At 29.9% G+C, this 20,798-nt stretch overlaps 1 protein-coding gene across 1 annotated transcript in view; it reads left to right on the top strand.

Annotated features, from left to right (window-relative positions):
* The window catches only part of LOC140442042 (prolactin-releasing peptide receptor), a 286,069-nt gene that overhangs the window by 118,972 nt on the left and 146,299 nt on the right, over positions 1–20,798 (top strand). Inside the window, exon 3 of the mRNA XM_072533088.1 lies at positions 6,875–6,975. Coding sequence (XP_072389189.1) covers positions 6,875–6,975 — 101 coding nt within the window. The remainder of the gene's footprint in view (positions 1–6,874; positions 6,976–20,798) is intronic.

The raw sequence follows: 20,798 nt of genomic DNA, 5'->3' as shown, positions 1-20,798 counted from the left end.
GTGATTTTTTGAGGATACGACTAGTTATCTCATTTCATTGGCTTCCCATTTTCAATGCATTTAATTTTTATTGACAAACTGTTTTAAATTTAGGAATGTGTGACTTTCGTACCAACTTTTATTCGAGTAATATTTCGATGAAATAAGTATCGTGAGAAAACACCAGCCTCTCGCTGTATTAAATCCATAATTTGTGGCTTCTAAAATACCAAAACATTCGAATTTTGCATGTAGTTAAACTGCCATTAAGTTGCAAACATCTAAAAAATTCTTGGCATGCCTATTTACTTATTTCTATATTAGAAAAGGTCGCACGGTTATAAAACGTGTCCGAAAGCAAAGGTTTTCTTTACTGTCAAATTGACCAGCATTTATGTGTAAATGGCCAAAGGAAAATGTTTAAAAGCCTAACGAAAATAGGGCTAAGCAATATATGAAGAGCTCTTAAACTTTATTAAGCCTTTTAATTAAAGTTTAAGATATTTTTATATTACAAATTAAATACCGTAATACTGTATCATTATAATATAACTAGAGTCAGAAAATATATTTTAAAGTTAGATAATATTAGCAAAAGGTATTTTAATAACAATTTTGCTTGAGTTCTAATAAGATATTTTACAGACAATTATTAACAAGTAAGGTGAGATTATGTATTCTTTTAATAAAGTGACTAAAGTTTTATTCCGCGTCGGTCATATTAAAGAACATGAATTTATTGTACAACTTCGATTAATCATTACAACTTCTATCTTTAAGCGCAATTTATTTTCAAATTCGTAATTTTTTTTCGTTTTCCTTTGTAACACTGCTGTGCTACAATGATATATACAAGCCAGAATCGCTCACTGTCGAAGAGAATTGGGCGGGGTTTTCTTAAACATATACAAACTATATCGTATCTTAAATTCAAGCACAATAATTAGATAATATGAAATTATAATTTATTATTGGACGCCACCCCTAGTTTATCCTCGAAGGGGAAGAGCAAAAAAAATTAAGATTTATTGAAAGTTTACAAGAAAACTATTCTTTATTATTTCTTAGTAATGAACAAAAAGAAAACATTAAAAGTTACATCATCCCAAAGGGATTCCAAAATATTATTTTATGTTAACATTATCATAAACAAAAAATCTTTGTATCGTATTAAATTAAGAATTGGTTATAAAGAAAATGAATGTATATATATATTAACCCCAAATTTCGAAATTTGTTTACATTGAAAATAATATAGTTATTTATCAACTAGGAACAATGAAGAAAATAAACCTTTAAATTAAATTAGAACACTTCACTATATTTTCATTTTTTTTTTGAGTTCATAATAATTTCTGTTGTCTTGAAAGTAGGTATAATAAAAATTGGTACAACCTTAATCTGCTCTGTTTCTCTTCTTATTTAATCAGTCACCAAATAAACCATTGATTCAGCTACGTACTATATCAAATCACCACCATCCTAGATAAGAGGGGTTAGGTATTCCATAAAAAGATACCGCTATTGGGCCATGATCTGGAATAACTCCATAGCAATACTATCTTGCGACGAGTATTAGAAATATAATATCAGCATTATAGCCAGATAGATGGGGTTAGAAGTTTTATTTAAAAAAAAAATTATTGAAATTTATAATGATTTTCTTTTAAATCTTTTGAAACGGTTACACCTTTTTTTGTCATGGAAACGTAGTATGAAGTGACAGTAGCAGTTGGATGCTTGGTATTGAGCAGTTTTACAACAGTTTTTGAAGATGGCCTCATGTTGCCATTGTGCTGTGCCTGTTCTAGTCTTTGAAGGAGATGAATTTTCACGGTTTGTGTTTTAGCCGGTGCTGGCTTCCGCCCTCATCTTCTTATCCCTGGTTGCCATCCCGGATCTGCCCCCAGTATAATTCCAGCATGATTCCAGTTCCCGGCCCCAGACATGCAGAGTGAAATTTAAAGTAACTTTTTGTGCTAAATTTTAAAGTCAAGATAGACATTTTTTTTTAAATAATTGCTTTCATTATTTTGTAAATGAATAGAACACATGTAAGTTTTTGTTTGTTGTTTTTATATTTAATTTTGTGACTGTCTTTATGTACTAACTGTATTTTTGAAACTGTTTGTGGTGAGACACAATAAGTGTTTAATTTTTTGTAAACCATTTTGTTTGTTTATCTTGACTAACTCTCTAACCCCCTTTTTTTAATTTCATTTGAAAAGATATATTTTTTATGTTTAATAATTATTTCAATAGTTACAATAGCTGTTGTAATGGTTATAATTTGGTACCTCGAAGGGGCGTCCTTTTTAAATTGCTAGAGGTATTTCCTGTTTCTTTTTGTTTTGTTTGTCCCAAGAGATTCACGTTAGTACCCCTTTGTTTCATTTTTTGTAGTTGCCCCAATCCGACCCCTTGCCATTTACTTATCCACGACCTCAGCTCTCCAAACAAACCCTGTGTGCCGTTCGCAGCACTTTTAGTAGTCTTATATCTATCTTGCGATCATATATACGTTTTTAAAGATATCTTCTTGTTTGTTTTATGTAAAATTGGTAAAATTTCTATTATTACTATCAACAAAAAATTATTTTTCTCATGTATTACTTTCAACTATTTTACGTATCTACTTTGAATTAACTTTGTTTTTGTTTGTCTCAAAAATAAAACTCTAGTTATATTTAAAAATTTAGTAATAATTCAATCTGACATAAGATTTTAAAAAGTAAATATAACTAATTTTAAATCGTATGAGCAAGACTGTTCAGATTAAATTTAAATGACGTTATTTCGAGTTAATAATTTGAGTATTGGAAATGTTCCTTTAGGAATATGTTAAGAACTTACTTAATAAACTCAATCATTTTGGCGTGATTAATTATCCTTCAATAGTAGTCATCTTCGATATTGATTTTCGTATAACTAACTACTTATATATTCTATCCCAGATCTTATCCCTATATTACGAGTACTCTCTGAGAAGGATATGAATTAGTTAGGTTTAGAATAACACGTTAAAATAAATGTAGGTCATTCCGTTAATACAGGTTGGACATTTTACATTAAATGGCAAATTTTATAAATGCTTGCTCATTATTGCATATATTTTTTTTAAAGGCAAATTGGTAATATGATCAAATAAATAATATACTGCATTCAGTCTGTATTAGCTGTACAGTACAGTTTACTAGAGTCTAAAATTGATAGGGTAAATTTTTCTATAAATTAAATAAATTTTAATGGTTGACAAAAATAGAATTGTATAAATACGACGCTGGCCTTACTTTGTTTGTCTTTGAACTAGAGGGTTTCAAATTTATAACACAACAAAATATGCTGATCTTTACGGTAGAAAACTAGCCTCTTTTCTATGGTAATCGTCTTTTTTAAAACTCGTGTAGCATATCCCGTCTACAAGTGTACTTCTACATGCATATTGTGAAATTATCTTTGATATCATCAAAAGGTTATCCTTGATAACATTTCTGAATTACAATAGAAAAATATAAAACGTAGGATAAAAAATGTACACGTTCGAATTGGTTTACGCAGGAACTGTACAATTTAAGGGATCAGCTAAAACTTTTAGAAACAATATGTCAGCAAAATAGTAATCTTAGGCCAGTCCTTCATTTGGCAAAGGCAGAATATTCAATTAAATTAAAAGCAGCTAAAAGTAGTCACTTCATGAGACAGTTAAACGAATCATCAAATAAAATGAAATGTATTTGGCATTTAGTAAACTTAACAGTCGGGAAACAAAATAACTCCAAAGTACCTAGTGATGATAACAGTAATTTAGCAGACAAATTTAACCACCATTTTGTTGAAATGGCTCCAAAGTTACTTGCCGCTTTGGATCCTACTAAAATAGGTGGGTTTACATCAGCATCAAAAAACCGTAATAGTTGTTCTATGTTTTTATATCCAACTAACCCACAGGAAATAACTAGTATAGTCGAAAGTTTTAAATCCAAACACAGTTGTGGTTTTGATCAGATTTCCCCTAAGTTATTAAAACAATGCATTCAAGCTCTCGCAGATCCACTGACGGATATTTGTAATGCCTCTTTTCAACAAGAAATATTTCCTAGTATGTTTAAACTATCTATTGTAATACCTTTATTCAAAAGTGGTGATAAAGATGACCTTAACAACTATCGTCCCATAAGTCTCTTATCTGTGTTTTCAAAAATAATTGAAACTGTGGTTTATACTAGAATGAACTCATTCCTAAAAAAGCATAGTGTCTTGCATAATTTTCAACATGGTTTTAAATCTTCTAAGTCTACAACTACAGCTCTTGCAAATTTCGTCAGCTTAGTGTTGGATGCTTTGGACAGACGAGAGAAGGCATGTGGTTTATTTCTCGATATGTCCAAGGCTTTTGACACTTTGGATCATAATTTGTTGTTAATAAAACTTGAGGGTATTGGTATTCGTGGTGTAGTTCTAAAATGGTTTACTTCCTACCTAGAGAATAGAAGACAAAAAGTAAAGATAACATCTAATGAACTTGTAAACGAATCAAACACATTGGATATCCATTATGGTATCCCTCAGGGTAGTGTATTGGGTCCTCTACTTTTTATAGTATTTATTAATGATATGGCTTTGTTAACTAATTCACTGACTGGGGTTAACATCATCAGTTATGCGGATGATACTAACATTCTAGTTACAGGAACGTCTGATCAAAATTTGCAAATTAAAACCACACAGATACTATCCACTATCAACAGTTATTTCTTATCCAACAAATTAGTTTTGAATAAAGAGAAATCAAAGTATATGATTTTCACGTCAAATAATTTATTAAACCATCAAGCCACTATAGAAGCAGCAATAGATAAAACAGACTGCACGAAATTGCTGGGGGTACTTCTAGACAGTAATTGTAAATGGTCAAACCAGATTTCTAATTTGAAATCCAGATTAAGTAGCGCATGTTATGCATTGAGAATTCTTTCACGTCTCTTTCATACATCAGTATTAAAAACAGTATATTTTGCCCATTTTTACTCAATAGCCAAATACGGCATTAAAGTCTGGGGTTTTACCTCTGAATTAGAGCAGATATTCGCACTTCAGAAAAGAGCTATTAGGATAATGTATAAAATGAAATTTAGAGATTCTTGTAGAGGCATCTTTAGACAAAACAATATATATTCTTACAATTCCTGGTCTGTATATATTTTCGTGTATAATGTATTTACATAGAAAAATTTATGAATTTAATAAATTTCAATTAAACCGTGTTTATTCAACAAGATTCAGAGACAATCACTTTATGCTTCCACAACATCGTTCTGTTTTGTTGGAAAGTAGCACACATTATGCAGCCATAAGTTTCTTTAACAAATTACCGATAAATATACGAATGAATTTACATCGGCCAAACTTTCGGAGGTGTGTACATCAATACATTTGTGAGCTAGAGCCATATTCTAAAAATAACTTTTAAGTATGTTTTATCGTGTTAATTAATTTATATACTTTTAAGATGTATTTCTGTAACTTTGACTTGTCTCATACATGTACTTTGTATATTGTCGCATGTGATCAATAAATTTGACTTGACTTGACTTGACTTGGATAAAAACTTAAACTAGCAAATACAGTTTTATTTAAAAGTTTCGCGGAAAATCCGGTACAAAACTGAAATTAAAAGGACATTCCTTTAAAATCCTGGTATAGAGAATCTCTTACTACTTTAACATGTTTTATTTTAAAGAATAGAATAGAATAGAATGTCCACAAGGAAACAAAGTTCCTGTATTTGGCTGTATACCATATATTAAAAAAATTTTGAATAAAATCCTTTATAAAAAGGTATATAAAAAACCCAGTTGGGCTATGTTGAATTGACAAAACGTTTTCGGAATAAGTATTCCATCACCAGTGTCTAGTTAATACATGGATGTAGCCACTAAATATGTGGGTAAAAACCCTTTAAAAATTATTAAATGAAATTTAGTTTACATTATGTCTAATTTACAGTTAAGATGTTAAAGTTACCGTTGGATTAGTAACATGGCGACATATGACTCTACATTAAGTTGCAAGTCCTGAGACGGTATGTCTACGAGGACTTCATCAAAGCAACTAACTAGCAACGGTTGCTTTGAAACCAGTCTTGGGAAAGATCTTTCCTGATGTCAACTAATAGTTCGACACTGTATTGTCGACATATTCTTGGCTAATCTCATTGAGATATGGCCCATGCAGAGATTTATTTTATATTATTATTATTCTTAATAATAATAATAATAAAGTACTTTTCCATATGTTTTAATATTAAGCAAAAATGCTTGATGTATATATACAAAGGATATTTTATAGGATCCTTAAAATATTCTTTTTTTATGAAATATATAAGCTTCTTATTGAAGTTGGCTTCATTTTTAAGCTGAAAAGCTCGATATAAGACTTTTGTTATATCCAAAATTAAAAAACAAAAACAATAAGTTAAGGATATATCTTGACCAATTTAACTCAGATTAATAATAGTATTAAAATGGTTTATTCCTATTCCTATAGTATTTTTTTAATTATAGCGTAATAAGAAAAAAAGGTAATGGGACTATTGAGATTTTAATTAGTACATACGTTATACCACAATATACAAAGCAGCTTATGAAAAAAATGAACATAACAATTTTCCGCGTTAAAATGCGTCGATTATCATTGCCCGAGCTTTCGACACTCTCTTTGGTGTCTTTTCCGGGGCTTCCGAGGTCTCAGTCTCTCGAGCTCCCAGACACTACTACTACTACACTGATGACTAAAAAATTCATTATCTCCCTCTTCTTTTTGTTTAGCTCGGTTTTTAAAATTTTGTAAAGTTACTTAAAATTATAGAATATTGAATATGCTATTTTTGTTGCAGCAAGTTTATCCAAAACTCGATCTTCTACAGGGAGTGGGATTATGTACCGTCAATCTATTGGATGATATAAAGGAATACACGAGAGGAATCTTCATAATAATGTAAGTTATTTTAAACAAATTATAAATAAAAACAGCACTTTTTGTTAAAGTAAAATAAAAAGCACATTTATTATATAAAAACACATAAAAAGTAGATTGCACATATGCCAATACTAAAATAAAATGAAACTAAATTTAATTCTCTAATTTATACAGCTATTTAATTTCTTCGGGGATTGGTCTTCTGAGACATTTAGAAGATTGTTAAGAATTCCAATAGTATATTCGGAAAAGTTTGCTTTGTTTCAATTCCAGCAAGGTCTTGGCGTGGATTCAAGAATAAAAATGTGTATGCCTATTTTGATTATGATAGGTCGATGTTGGCTGTAAGGAAAACTAGGGAGTACGGTTCGGGAACGTGGGAATGGTTACATCTGTGAGTTACCCTAAATCCAGGAAGATTAGGGTTGTATGCGCTATCTTCTGAAAAGAAAGGTGGTTTTATCGTTTGAACTCTGGATAAGGTGGATATTGTTCTTTTTCTCTATTATTGTTTTTATATCCCCATTTGTTATGGTAATAACAAATGGGGATACATAAAATACAGAGGGATAAACCACGAGATCAGCAAGATGATAAAGCAGGCAAAAGAAAAATACTTTGATGAGATGCAAATGCAAAGAGATCGAAGACCTTCAAAATAAATATGATCTGTTTAACCTACACAGGAAAATTAAAGAACTGGCCGGACTAAGAAAACAAAATCCCACTGGTGCACTTCTTGATAGACACGGGACTACTATAACACAGACGGACGAGAAAGTACAAAGATGGACAGAATATATCGACGAACTGTTCGATGATGAAAGAGGAGATCTGAAGCACATAGATTTTACGTCAGAAGAAAAGGGTCCATATATTACAAAAGAAGAAATATTACACATTAGTGACACTCTTGAACCAAATTTATAGTTCAGGCGTATTACCCAAAGAGTGATTAACGTCGAGAATGATATAATGTACACTAAATAAATCGTAATCGTAAATAATCGTAAGCTTCTTTACATTTTACACCATTGACTGCTACATGTCTTTTTGAGGTAATACATTTATATTGACTTTTCTATGGATGTTTGGTTTTTCATATTGTGCTTTTTAGATGAACTGATGATGTTTTTTGATTAGAGAGCGAAACGTCTTCAAATAAATAGATGAAGTAGCCAACTTCTTTGTCTTTTTTCTCCACCTTTTGACCGAAAAACCCATAACTCTTCGAGTGATCCTTATTTACATATTATATATATATATATATATAAGTAAAACAATATTTATAATATTGTTTGGCTTGTTTAAATTTATATCTAAATACTATTGCCTTGTGACTTTATACTTTCCTGCCGTTGAGTAACCTGAGTATATTATACAAAAGAAAATCAAATACTTAGTTCCTTTCTTAAAGACTGCAATTTGTATAAATTTATTTATGTACATTCGCTTAAAACATCGTAATACACTCAAATAAACCGAAAGTGCACTAGACAAAGAAATTGCAGTAAACAGTTGATATATTAGGCAATTTCTTGTTGCCCTTTCAACGCTTCTATAAAATTCTCATGAATTTAACATCTTACACGATATACGTCTAAAAAATTGGGTTGCGGCAATTTTCCTTAAAGCTTACTGAATAAAAAGTAGAAGGCGGCGTTGAAATAAGAAAGATAAAAGGCTTTTGCTTGTTGCCTTGAGTTATACATATATATTATGTAGACATAAGTGTATGTATAAGTAAATTAGAGACGGTTATGTTTCGAGTTTCTCTTAGTGGAAGTTTTGTTTTTATTCCATTTAAATATATACTTTATCATTCCTTCTACTTACATATTTTACAGACTACTCAGTTTTATTATTTTTTTGAGACTATAAGTAAAATATTTGTTTTTAAAGTAACAGTCTAACAGAAGCTTTTGCACCGGTGAAGAAAGTTCTTCATTTTATTGTTGATGCTTTGATTTTTTTCGTAGCAGTTTTAGTTTTTAAGATAGCTTTATAGACGAGCAATTCTTAACTATTATAAACAAAAATAATTTTTTAATTTATCATTTTGGTATACTATGTATATATATTCTTCTTCTTCATGTGCTTTGTCCGTTCCGAACGTTGGCAATCAACATGGCTATTCTGACTTTGTTTACGGCAGATCTGAATAGTTCAGCAGATGACAATCCGAACCATTGCCGCAAGTTTTGGAGCCACGAGTGTCTTCTCCTCCCTGGACCCCTTCTGCTGTCTATTTTCCCTTGAACGATCAGTTATAGTACTCTATATTTATTATGTCTCATAACGTGACCCAAGTATTCCAACTTTTCTTTCTTTATACTTATTCCTACCTCTCTCTCTTTACCTATCCGGCGTAGTACTTTTTCGTTGGTCACGTGCTCAGTCCAGGATATACGTAATATACGTCGGTAAGCCCACATTTCGAAGGCCTCTACTTTTTTCATCAATGTTGCGGTCATTGTCCACGCCTCCATTCCATATAATAAAACCGGTAATACATAACATTTCAGAACTCGAATTTTGAGAGGTAGGGTGAGGCTTTTAGAGGTGAAAATTTGCTTCATGCTAGTGAACGATGCTCTTGCCTTTTCTACTCTTATACGTATTTCCTTCGCTTGATCCCAATTTGAGTTAACTGTTGTTCCCAAGTAGATGTACGAATCCACGTGTTCAATTCTTTCATTGTCTAATATCAGTTGCTGTGGTGGTTGTTGGGTTTTGCTTACTAACATCCATTTGGTTTTTAAGATATTTAGTCTGAGTCCGTATTGTGCACTTCTTTTTTGTATCTTACTCATTAGGCAACTCAGTTCCTCCATGCTACTTGCTAGAATCACAGTGTCATCAGCATACCTTATGTTATTAATTATTTCTCCATTTATCTTTATGCCTTCTGTGCTTTCCTCCAGCAGCGCTGTCTTAAATACTTCTTCTGAGTATATATTAAAGACAATAGGAGACAAGATACAGCCCTGTCGTACCCCTTTCTTGATCTCAATTTGATTGGTCAATGTAGATCCTACTTTCACTTTAGCTGTTTGGCCCCAATAGAGACTCGCTATTGTTCGAATGTCTCTGTAGTCGACTCCGATCTTATGGAGAACTTCAATTATTTTTTCGTGTTTTACGTTATCGAATATATGTGAATCGAATGTATATGTATATATATATATATATATATAAATATATATATATATATATATATATATATATATATATATAAGAAAAAAGAAGTACTTGTGACTCGTTTGGAACAAATATATAACTGTTTTGGATGGGTTGGAGTCAATAATAGGGCTATTGGTTAACTATTTTTTTATTCTCGAGCTTTCAATTGTGTTTACAATTATTATCAAGAGCTAAAAAAGACAAAATACTTACAAGGTTGAACTAAAAAGAAAAAACAATTTTTGTTAACTTACCACATAAAAATTAGTTTGGTAAGTAAAAATCACTGCTTACATGTTCAAAATATTTAATATAAAAATGTTTTGATCTAACAAATGTTTCTCCGAAAATTTCTATAATTTTGAAAACATTTTTTTAATATAAAAATAATTGAATTTATAAATAAGTTCAAATAGCAACCAATTACAAATAGCCTCAATGTCATAAATGCCAACATAAAATTTTTATTTTTGACAATTATATTGCCAAAAGTAAAACTTCGTTTAAACATTCTTTTTTGTTTAGTAACAAAAAGAAGAAGATTTATTCACCCTTGACAGATGTCTGAAAGAATGTGATAGATATATGGAGAATTAAATATGACATTTTACAAGTTTTATATATAAATCATAAAGAAAGAATATAATTATAAATTTTACTTAAATTTTGAATTTCAGATCTTTTGTTTAAACTCTTATCATTTTTGCTAATACAAACCATTTCCAAAAAAGTCCTTTTAAATTTATTACTTTCACTACATAAAATTTTAATGTTATCAAAATCCATAATATGGTCTTTATCGATTACATGTTCTGCCAAAGCACAAGATGGTTTTTTAATTCTGCAATCACTTTTGTGAGAAATAATGCGATTTGAAAGATTTCTTCCGGTCTCACCAACATATTCAGCCTCACACTGAGTACAACTAATGCTGTATACTAAATTCGTTTTTTCAAATTTGTCTATAGGATATTTAGTTTTAGAATATAAAGATGAAATAGTTTTGATGTTCTTTGTTGCTATTTTTATATTGTCAATAACTTTTAGTGTTTGTATTAATTTAGGTGTTAATGATGGTATAAAAGGTAGTGAATGATAATAGATGTTCTGATTGTTAGATACAATGTTTTGAGATTGAGCAAAAAATGGTGTTAAATTATTTATATTACCAATATTAGAAAAAAGCATCCTATGTAGCATATCTGGAGGATAAGAGTTTTCAATTAGAATATTTTTTAATAACTGAAGATCTTCCTGTAGATAATCTGGATGAGAAAGTTTTAAAACACGTTCTTTTAATCCTGTTATAAGGTTCATTTTCATCTTATTTGGATGGTGAGAGTAATAGCTTATAAATCTATTACTACATATGGGTTTTCTGAACCATCTGGTTTTCAACATATTGTCTGTATTTCTTACAATTCTCATGTCAAGGAATGGTAGAGAATTATCTACCTCTTCCTCAACTGTGAATTGTATATGCTGATTATGACTGTTGAAAATGTTGACTGTTTCATGAATTTTGTGTTTAGGAAGTGCCAAAACTAAATCATCTACATATCTCTTAATAAAAGGAATGAAAAAAGTGCAATTACTGATACAATCACTGATAACATCATCCATGACATAGCTACTTAGAATGGGTGAAAGACTAGATCCCATAGGACTACCAAAAATTTGTTTATAAAATACACCATTAAATATAAAAATATTAGAATCAAAAACAAAGTTGATAAGTGTTTTGAAATGTAATAAGTCAATATTAGTGTGTTGTGAAATCTCATTCCAATGTTTTTCAACACTACTTATGATTAAATCTAAAGGCAAATTAGTAAAAAGAGATGTTACATCAAAACTAACTAAAACATAATTTTGTGGTAATTGGAAATTATTAATGAAAGAACTAAAATCAAATGAATCTTTAATGTAAAAATTGTTGTTTAACTTATAAGCATTAGTTAAGATGTCAGTGAGGAGCTGTGCTATTGGTCCATTAGGAGGGCATAAAGATGAAACAATTGGTCTCATAGATAAAGTTGGTTTATGTATTTTTGGCAGAGCATAGAACCGTGGAGCAATAGAATTATAAATTTTGAGCTCTTTTGCTTTTTTATTATCAATAAATTTCTTTATGTTTAATTTAGATACTAGACAATTTGCTTTTTGTTGCAAAGTACAAACAGGACTCCTTCTAAGTGTAGTGTAATACTTAGTATCATTTAAGAGTTCTCCAGTTTTTTGTAGATAATCCTCTTTGTACATTACAACAGTTACATTACCTTTATCGCTTTTAACAATATAAATTTCAGGATGGTTTTAAGAAAAAGTTTAGTTTTTAGTTTAAAAGAAGTCAAAGATCATTTTTTAAATAAATACTATATGCAAACTAAATAAATACTATTTGTAATATACATTTGTAATATAATTGTAAATAGTATTTATTTAGTTTGCATATAGTATTTATTTAAAAAATGATCTTTGACTTCTTTTAAACTAAAAACTAAACTTTTTCTTAAAACCATCCTGAAATTTATATTGTTAAAAGCGATAAAGGTAATGTAACTGTTGTAATGTACAAAGAGGATTATCTACAAAAAACTGGAGAACTCTTAAATGATACTAAGTATTACACTACACTTAGAAGGAGTCCTGTTTGTACTTTGCAACAAAAAGCAAATTGTCTAGTATCTAATTTAAACATAAAGAAATTTATTGATAATAAAAAAGCAAAAGAGCTCAAAATTTATAATTCTATTGCTCCACGGTTCTATGCTCTGCCAAAAATACATAAACCAACTTTATCTATGAGACCAATTGTTTCATCTTTATGCCCTCCTAATGGACCAATAGCACAGCTCCTCACTGACATCTTAACTAATGCTTATAAGTTAAACAACAATTTTTACATTAAAGATTCATTTGATTTTAGTTCTTTCATTAATAATTTCCAATTACCACAAAATTATGTTTTAGTTAGTTTTGATGTAACATCTCTTTTTACTAATTTGCCTTTAGATTTAATCATAAGTAGTGTTGAAAAACATTGGAATGAGATTTCACAACACACTAATATTGACTTATTACATTTCAAAACACTTATCAACTTTGTTTTTGATTCTAATATTTTTATATTTAATGGTGTATTTTATAAACAAATTTTTGGTAGTCCTATGGGATCTAGTCTTTCACCCATTCTAAGTAGCTATGTCATGGATGATGTTATCAGTGATTGTATCAGTAATTGCACTTTTTTCATTCCTTTTATTAAGAGATATGTAGATGATTTAGTTTTGGCACTTCCTAAACACAAAATTCATGAAACAGTCAACATTTTCAACAGTCATAATCAGCATATACAATTCACAGTTGAGGAAGAGGTAGATAATTCTCTACCATTCCTTGACATGAGAATTGTAAGAAATACAGACAATATGTTGAAAACCAGATGGTTCAGAAAACCCATATGTAGTAATAGATTTATAAGCTATTACTCTCACCATCCAAATAAGATGAAAATGAACCTTATAACAGGATTAAAAGAACGTGTTTTAAAACTTTCTCATCCAGATTATCTACAGGAAGATCTTCAGTTATTAAAAAATATTCTAATTGAAAACTCTTATCCTCCAGATATGCTACATAGGATGCTTTTTTCTAATATTGGTAATATAAATAATTTAACACCATTTTTTGCTCAATCTCAAAACATTGTATCTAACAATCAGAACATCTATTATCATTCACTACCTTTTATACCATCATTAACACCTAAATTAATACAAACACTAAAAGTTATTGACAATATAAAAATAGCAACAAAGAACATCAAAACTATTTCATCTTTATATTCTAAAACTAAATATCCTATAGACAAATTTGAAAAAACGAATTTAGTATACAGCATTAGTTGTACTCAGTGTGAGGCTGAATATGTTGGTGAGACCGGAAGAAATCTTTCAAATCGCATTATTTCTCACAAAAGTGATTGCAGAATTAAAAAACCATCTTGTGCTTTGGCAGAACATGTAATCGATAAAGACCATATTATGGATTTTGATAACATTAAAATTTTATGTAGTGAAAGTAATAAATTTAAAAGGACTTTTTTGGAAATGGTTTGTATTAGCAAAAATGATAAGAGTTTAAACAAAAGATCTGAAATTCAAAATTTAAGTAAAATTTATAATTATATTCTTTCTTTATGATTTATATATAAAACTTGTAAAATGTCATATTTAATTCTCCATATATCTATCACATTCTTTCAGACATCTGTCAAGGGTGAATAAATCTTCTTCTTTTTGTTACTAAACAAAAAAGAATGTTTAAACGAAGTTTTACTTTTGGCAATATAATTGTCAAAAATAAAAATTTTATGTTGGCATTTATGACATTGAGGCTATTTGTAATTGGTTGCTATTTGAACTTATTTATAAATTCAATTATTTTTATATTAAAAAAATGTTTTCAAAATTATAGAAATTTTCGGAGAAACATTTGTTAGATCAAAACATTTTTATATTAAATATTTTGAACATGTAAGCAGTGATTTTTACTTACCAAACTAATTTTTATTTGGTAAGTTAACAAAAATTGTTTTTTCTTTTTAGTTCAACCTTGTAAGTATTTTGTCTTTTTTAGCTCTTGATAATAATTGTAAACACAATTGAAAGCTCGAGAATAAAAAAATAGTTAACCAATAGCCCTATTATTGACTCCAACCCATCCAAAACAGTTATATATATATATATATATATATATATATATATATATATATATATATATATATATATATATATTGGCCATTTAAATCAACAAAGCGATAGCAGCTTTTGCTAGAAGATTTATTCTTTGCACACTACATAAAGTGCTAAAATCGACATCATTGCCTCGAGGTAATTGTAATTCGCCGATCCCCTCCACCACCTAGGCAGAAAATAAGAAAACTATTTAGTAACACATAACAATGCATGGGATATACATCTGCGTCCGTTGATTTTTGTTTTGCTTACCTATTCCCGGTTCATCTCTTATAACATAAACTCAATAAAACTACACTGTCCTTTATAAGGTTGTGGCATTTGTATCTGTTTTTAATAATGTGAACAATTTTTTGTGGTTCAATTAAAAATAAAAGCGCATTTCTTTAAAAGGATAAAACAAAAAATTTACTCCTATTGAAAATGAAAAATAATTCCTAATAAAATAAAAAATAATTCTTGAAAATGATTCAAATATTTGATCTTCTACGGCTGAACAGTATCTCAATCTGTCATAAAAACTTCTGCGGGCAGATATACTCCATTCGCTTAGCTCGGACATATTTTGACAGATTCGTTGTCGGAAACCTACAACACAACAATTCCTACCTCTCAGTATTAATAGCTCAAGTATCTTACTATTGCAGACTTCTTTCTTTAAAAAAAGAAGAATTATTCTAAATAGTGGAAATGTATACTAAACCCATCAAATTTTGGGTAGTATATATTTAAAACATATATTTTAGTTGTTATAATTTAACATAACTATTTATTATATGGTGCAGATAAATAAATATTGATTGTCGGTAATTTGCAAAGTTCTCTTTTATTTACTATTTAGTTTGTTTACTATTAATATGGGTTATGAGTACGTGTGCTTGGTTAGAGTAATTTCTAGCCACTTTTGGTCTGTCAAAAGGTAACTAACTTCGCAAAAAAATAATTACTAAATTCACTAGACAGTTCGGACTGGGAATAGCGAACTAGCGAATTTGAGACTTCTCTAATTCGGTTTTTTAATTCATTCAAATTTTGGGCTCTAGCCGTAGGATGATCGTAGATGATACTTTTTAAATGCCCAAAAAAAAATAAATCCATAAGTATAAAATCCGAAGATTGCGCAGACCACTTAATATCGCCTTTTCCACTGATAACTCGATTCGGGAAAGTATTGTTTAAGTACTTCCTAATTATTTGAGCGCTGTAAACTGAACAGCGGTCTTGATGAAACCAAACATTCTCCAGATTTACACCAGTAAGATTGAGAATAGCAGGAAGAACATAATTCTGTAACAAATCGAGGTATACTCTACTATTTAAGTTGCCCTCAAAAAAATGGACCTATTATGTGGTCTCTTAAAATACTAGTCCAAATACACTACTTGTGTCTTAAAATGCAAGCAATAAAGCTCAGAACTATTATTTTGGTTATCAGATAACTTGGCTTGCAAATCTCGCCAATAAAACGTCACTAAGTGCATGCAATCATGACATTTATCTGCGGGAATATTATCAAAATTTTCAAATAATGAATGATTTCGAATTTAAAATCTGTGTTAACATACTGTTGTAAATAGTGACTTTTTTCAGGTAAATATCTTAAACCATTAATGTGTCATTATTTTACAGCATCAGAGGCAGATCCAAAGAAAATCTTGAAAATACGCAATTTGATTTTTTTAACTAATTTTTTTTATTTTTACCAAAATGTTGTATTTTTTTATCACACTTGTAGTATAAATTATAAACTATTTAATCTAGTATTTAAATAGCCTTTATACAATTAGGTCAGTCATATTTAAAGGAAACCTAAGTTTCTGACTGATTTCTGCACACTCGCTGCCGCACATGTTTGCTGAACAATCATTATTCAATTTGATTAATTGTACTATCGTTGAAATATAAATCTTATCTAAACGGAGTTGATTAATACTTATACCGGATTGTTTGGATAAAGCGTTTAATTTTTATCATTTATAAAACTATAAATTAACGACTTATTTCGACGAAATTGTATAGTCTTTCACACTGCTTTATTCGTTGTCGTATAAAAAGTGAGTAAATAATGGTTTTTGGAGATACTTGGAAAATTATTTATACACAGAATGTGGCAATAATGCGTAGAAATACGAAATTTTTCTCAATATAAAGTATATAAAAAAGTTCTTCTTTTTTGATGTGTCTACGTGTCATGGTAATGTCTTGTCTTTGTCTTGTCTGTTGCAACGCGGAAAGCATAAGAATTTATTTACAAAACTTTATAGTATAAAATTATTTTAGTACCTGCTAAAATGTAACATATTACCAGGCATACCTCTTCTCAGCTATCTCGAGCTTTCTTCGTGGATGTGTTAATTGTTGTTTTAAAAACTCAGTTTGTATAGAATAGAATAGAAATATGATTTAATGTCACTGAAAATTGTACAATTTTACGGACAAAGCTTACAAAAAGTCAAAAAAGTAACAATAACAATTAAAATTACTTAAATCGTCAATATCACAAAATAAAAGATAATAGAATACACAATCCATTTCAAAATTTTGCATATTTTGCAACGTAACGTTGTTTGGTTCATGCAAGTTTATGAAAAAAAGTTCATTATAAATACAGCAACTGGGATGAGCTAAATACATAATACGTATTCCAGACAACACGATCATTATTAAGCTAACCACAGGAACACTTGTAGAAAGAAAAAGCAAGTGCCGATCTCGAATTACCAAATAAGGCCGACTTAAGAATATTAAAAAGAAGATGATGGATACAGGTCACCAGAAACCGAACAGAATGGTGACGGATCTTGGAGCAGACAAGGATCCACAGAAGATTGTCGAGTCAAAGCTGATGATAATGATGATATTATTTATTAAGTCTTGATTGCCACTTATATCAACATAAACTTCTGTCTGACAGTATACAGTGATGAGTGTCTTACCACCCGGCTTTTTAACGTAAGAGATAGAAAACACAGTTACCTTGTGAAATAAAAAGAGATGAAACTCGTAGAGGTGAGAAATAATCGGAGAAACCTATAATTTATATTACATTACATTATCACTAGCGATAGTCTCACACCTTTAGACGTTAGCTTCGAGCTAAATCGCCTCGGTCATAATTATTATGAGTAACGTCGAATGTGTGACGTATTTCCATTTTTTAAAAAATGGAAAAATGTGAATAAAATAATTTAATTTAATTAATAGTGATTATTTAATCTTAAGTTTTAAATTATTAACCAAGAATAATTTCTACTATGATTTGAGAGTTTCATACACTCTTGTGACAGAATAATTATAAATCCTTCGTGGATTAGTGGTAAGAATTCGACATTGCGACACAGACATCGCAGACGATTAGAGTTCAAAACCCACATGTGATTTTCTTTTTTACTAGTATTACTAGTATTAGAAGTGTTTAAAGTTAAAACAAAAAATCTTATTGACAAAACAGTATCGTCGTACTTTCGAAAATAAAGTAAAAATTCTTCAAAATTAATAGAACTTTTAAAGAATGTTTAAATAAGTAAAAATTCTACAAAAATAAAAAAATATTGTAAATAAACGTATTTACAATATGTTCAAATAAGCCTTCATTAGCAGCAGAACAATAACCCAAACTGTCACTAAAGAATTATAAAAGTCTGATGGATCAGAGTTCAAGGCACGATGTTCTCATCGTTATATCTCTCATATAGTTTGGACTTGATATATCCCCAAATAAAAAAATCACAAGGTGCAAGATCGCAAGCCAAAAAATATCTCCGTGGCCACTAATCAATCGATTAGGAAAAGTCGCACTGAGATATTCACTGACGATGCGAGAATTATGTGCAGGAATCCATCGTGTTGAAACCATATGGAATCGAAAGTTATTGGTAAATTACGAAGGGCTGGGACAATTTCATTTTGCAGAATTTCCAAGTATTTCCGCCAAGTCAACATACCGTCTATAAAAAATGGACCAATGACATGATTCCCTATTATGCCTCCCCAAACATTTACTTTTCGAAGACACTGGGTACGAGCGACATAAATCTGACGAGGATTTCCTCGAGACCAATACCTAGCATTGATTGAATTGTGACGGTCATGCAATGAAAACGTACATTCATCCGTGAACAAAACGTTCTCTAAAAAATGTTCATCTTGATGTGACATTTCCATTGCAGTTTGACAAAATTCTAAACGTCTATATTGATCCCCAGTGAATTGTTCGTTGGATTTATGAAGTTTATAGGGACGGTATCGATGTCTTTAAAAAATTTCACCTACTCTAAATCTTGGAATTCCATATTGTTCTCCGAGACGAGATGTTGATTGGGTAGGATTTTGCTCAATACTTGCACAAATCAAAGTGTCCCTTAGTTCCAAATCTGGATTTACCTCCCTTCGTCTGCGAACTCCTCTTGGAGCGAACACGGACCCATAAGTAAAAAAATTACGTATAATAGACTGAATTGTTGATCGTGATGGAGCCGGCCTATTTGGAAACATATTTACAAATTGTTGTCTAATCATGTTGTCTGATAATCCATTCACATGCCAGACAACAATTTGCACTTTTTCCTCGACCGTTAAAATCCTTTTCACGAATTGTTTTTTCAATAAAAAGTTTCTGTTTACCGTAAATAACACTTCTCGGTGTGTTATTATTTGATAACTTGAAGGCTTGATGATTTGGATAGCTATAAAACAGGTCTGTTCGCGCGCATCCATTCCAATGTCGTCAATTGTTTTGAAAATCATTACCTGTACAGAGGAATTGATATTAACACTGAGAATTTAGTGATGGAATTGACATTAAACAGTCTTCAATAGATTATTTTCCATTCACAACTGAAGACTGTAAAACTGGAATTTAATTTGAAATATTTTGTATTTCTATTTTATAACATTGGAATAAGAATAAAATGTAAATAATGAGTTTTTCGAAAACTTATTACCTAATATGTATCATATTTTCTATTATTTTTGATTGAGTAAAACAAAAATTTTACCCTTGGTGTGAATTGAACCCCAGTCTTCTTGTCAATAGACAACGTCTCTAACTATTACTCCAATTTTACATACAATAATTATTTTCGGACGAAACATACCTACCTTTAGTTTAGTCAAATATTTCAGTTGAGTTATTTTTTTTATTAAATAAACTTAAAGATTTATTAAATTTTATTAAATTATTAAATTTAATATATTTAATTATTTATTCTAACATTAACAGAAATTATTAAAATAAAATATTTTTGGGGTCATCCGTATAATTATGACTGAAGTCAAACAGACACGTCTAATACTAGCCTTATCTCGTACTATCTCACAACTTAATCTGTCTTCTATCCTTTCCGCTATTTTGCCGGGTGGTAAGACACTCATCACTGTATATCATAAATAATACAAACAAATTATTTATACCTCTTAAAATAATGGTTGATATTTATTGAAACTAACAGTAGATGGCTTTTAAATGTCTGATAAATAGAATACAGAATTGTGTTCACTCAATCTTAAGTAATAACCACCTGTATAACTCCGCTAATTTTAATTCTGCTATTGCAGCGCAATGGTTGATTGTCAACTGATACATTCGCTCTTTTTTCAAGATAGAACACAACGTTCTCGACTTACAAAATGTGTATGTGTATTTAATATGTACAGTGGTGTGTATCGAATACATTGTTTGTTTGTTTCATTCATGGACGTATAAACACAGATGGACTCAGTTATTTACATAAAAATGTGAAGCCAAAATTATTTGACTAGGTCACATTCTCAGCACCTTCAAATGTTGTCACATTTTTTTATTAAAATATCTTATTCACGTATCCCTGAAAATATTACTATATTTATTTTATACTCTACAGGTGCTATCAAACCAAAATAATGATTTATTACTTATAT

The sequence above is a fragment of the Diabrotica undecimpunctata genome, chromosome 5 (genome assembly GCF_040954645.1).
Source record: "Diabrotica undecimpunctata isolate CICGRU chromosome 5, icDiaUnde3, whole genome shotgun sequence".
NCBI classification, from domain to species: Eukaryota; Metazoa; Arthropoda; class Insecta; order Coleoptera; family Chrysomelidae; genus Diabrotica; species Diabrotica undecimpunctata.
The sequence above is the reverse complement of the archived record's forward strand: the minus strand, read 5'-3'. Positions and strand labels throughout refer to the sequence as shown.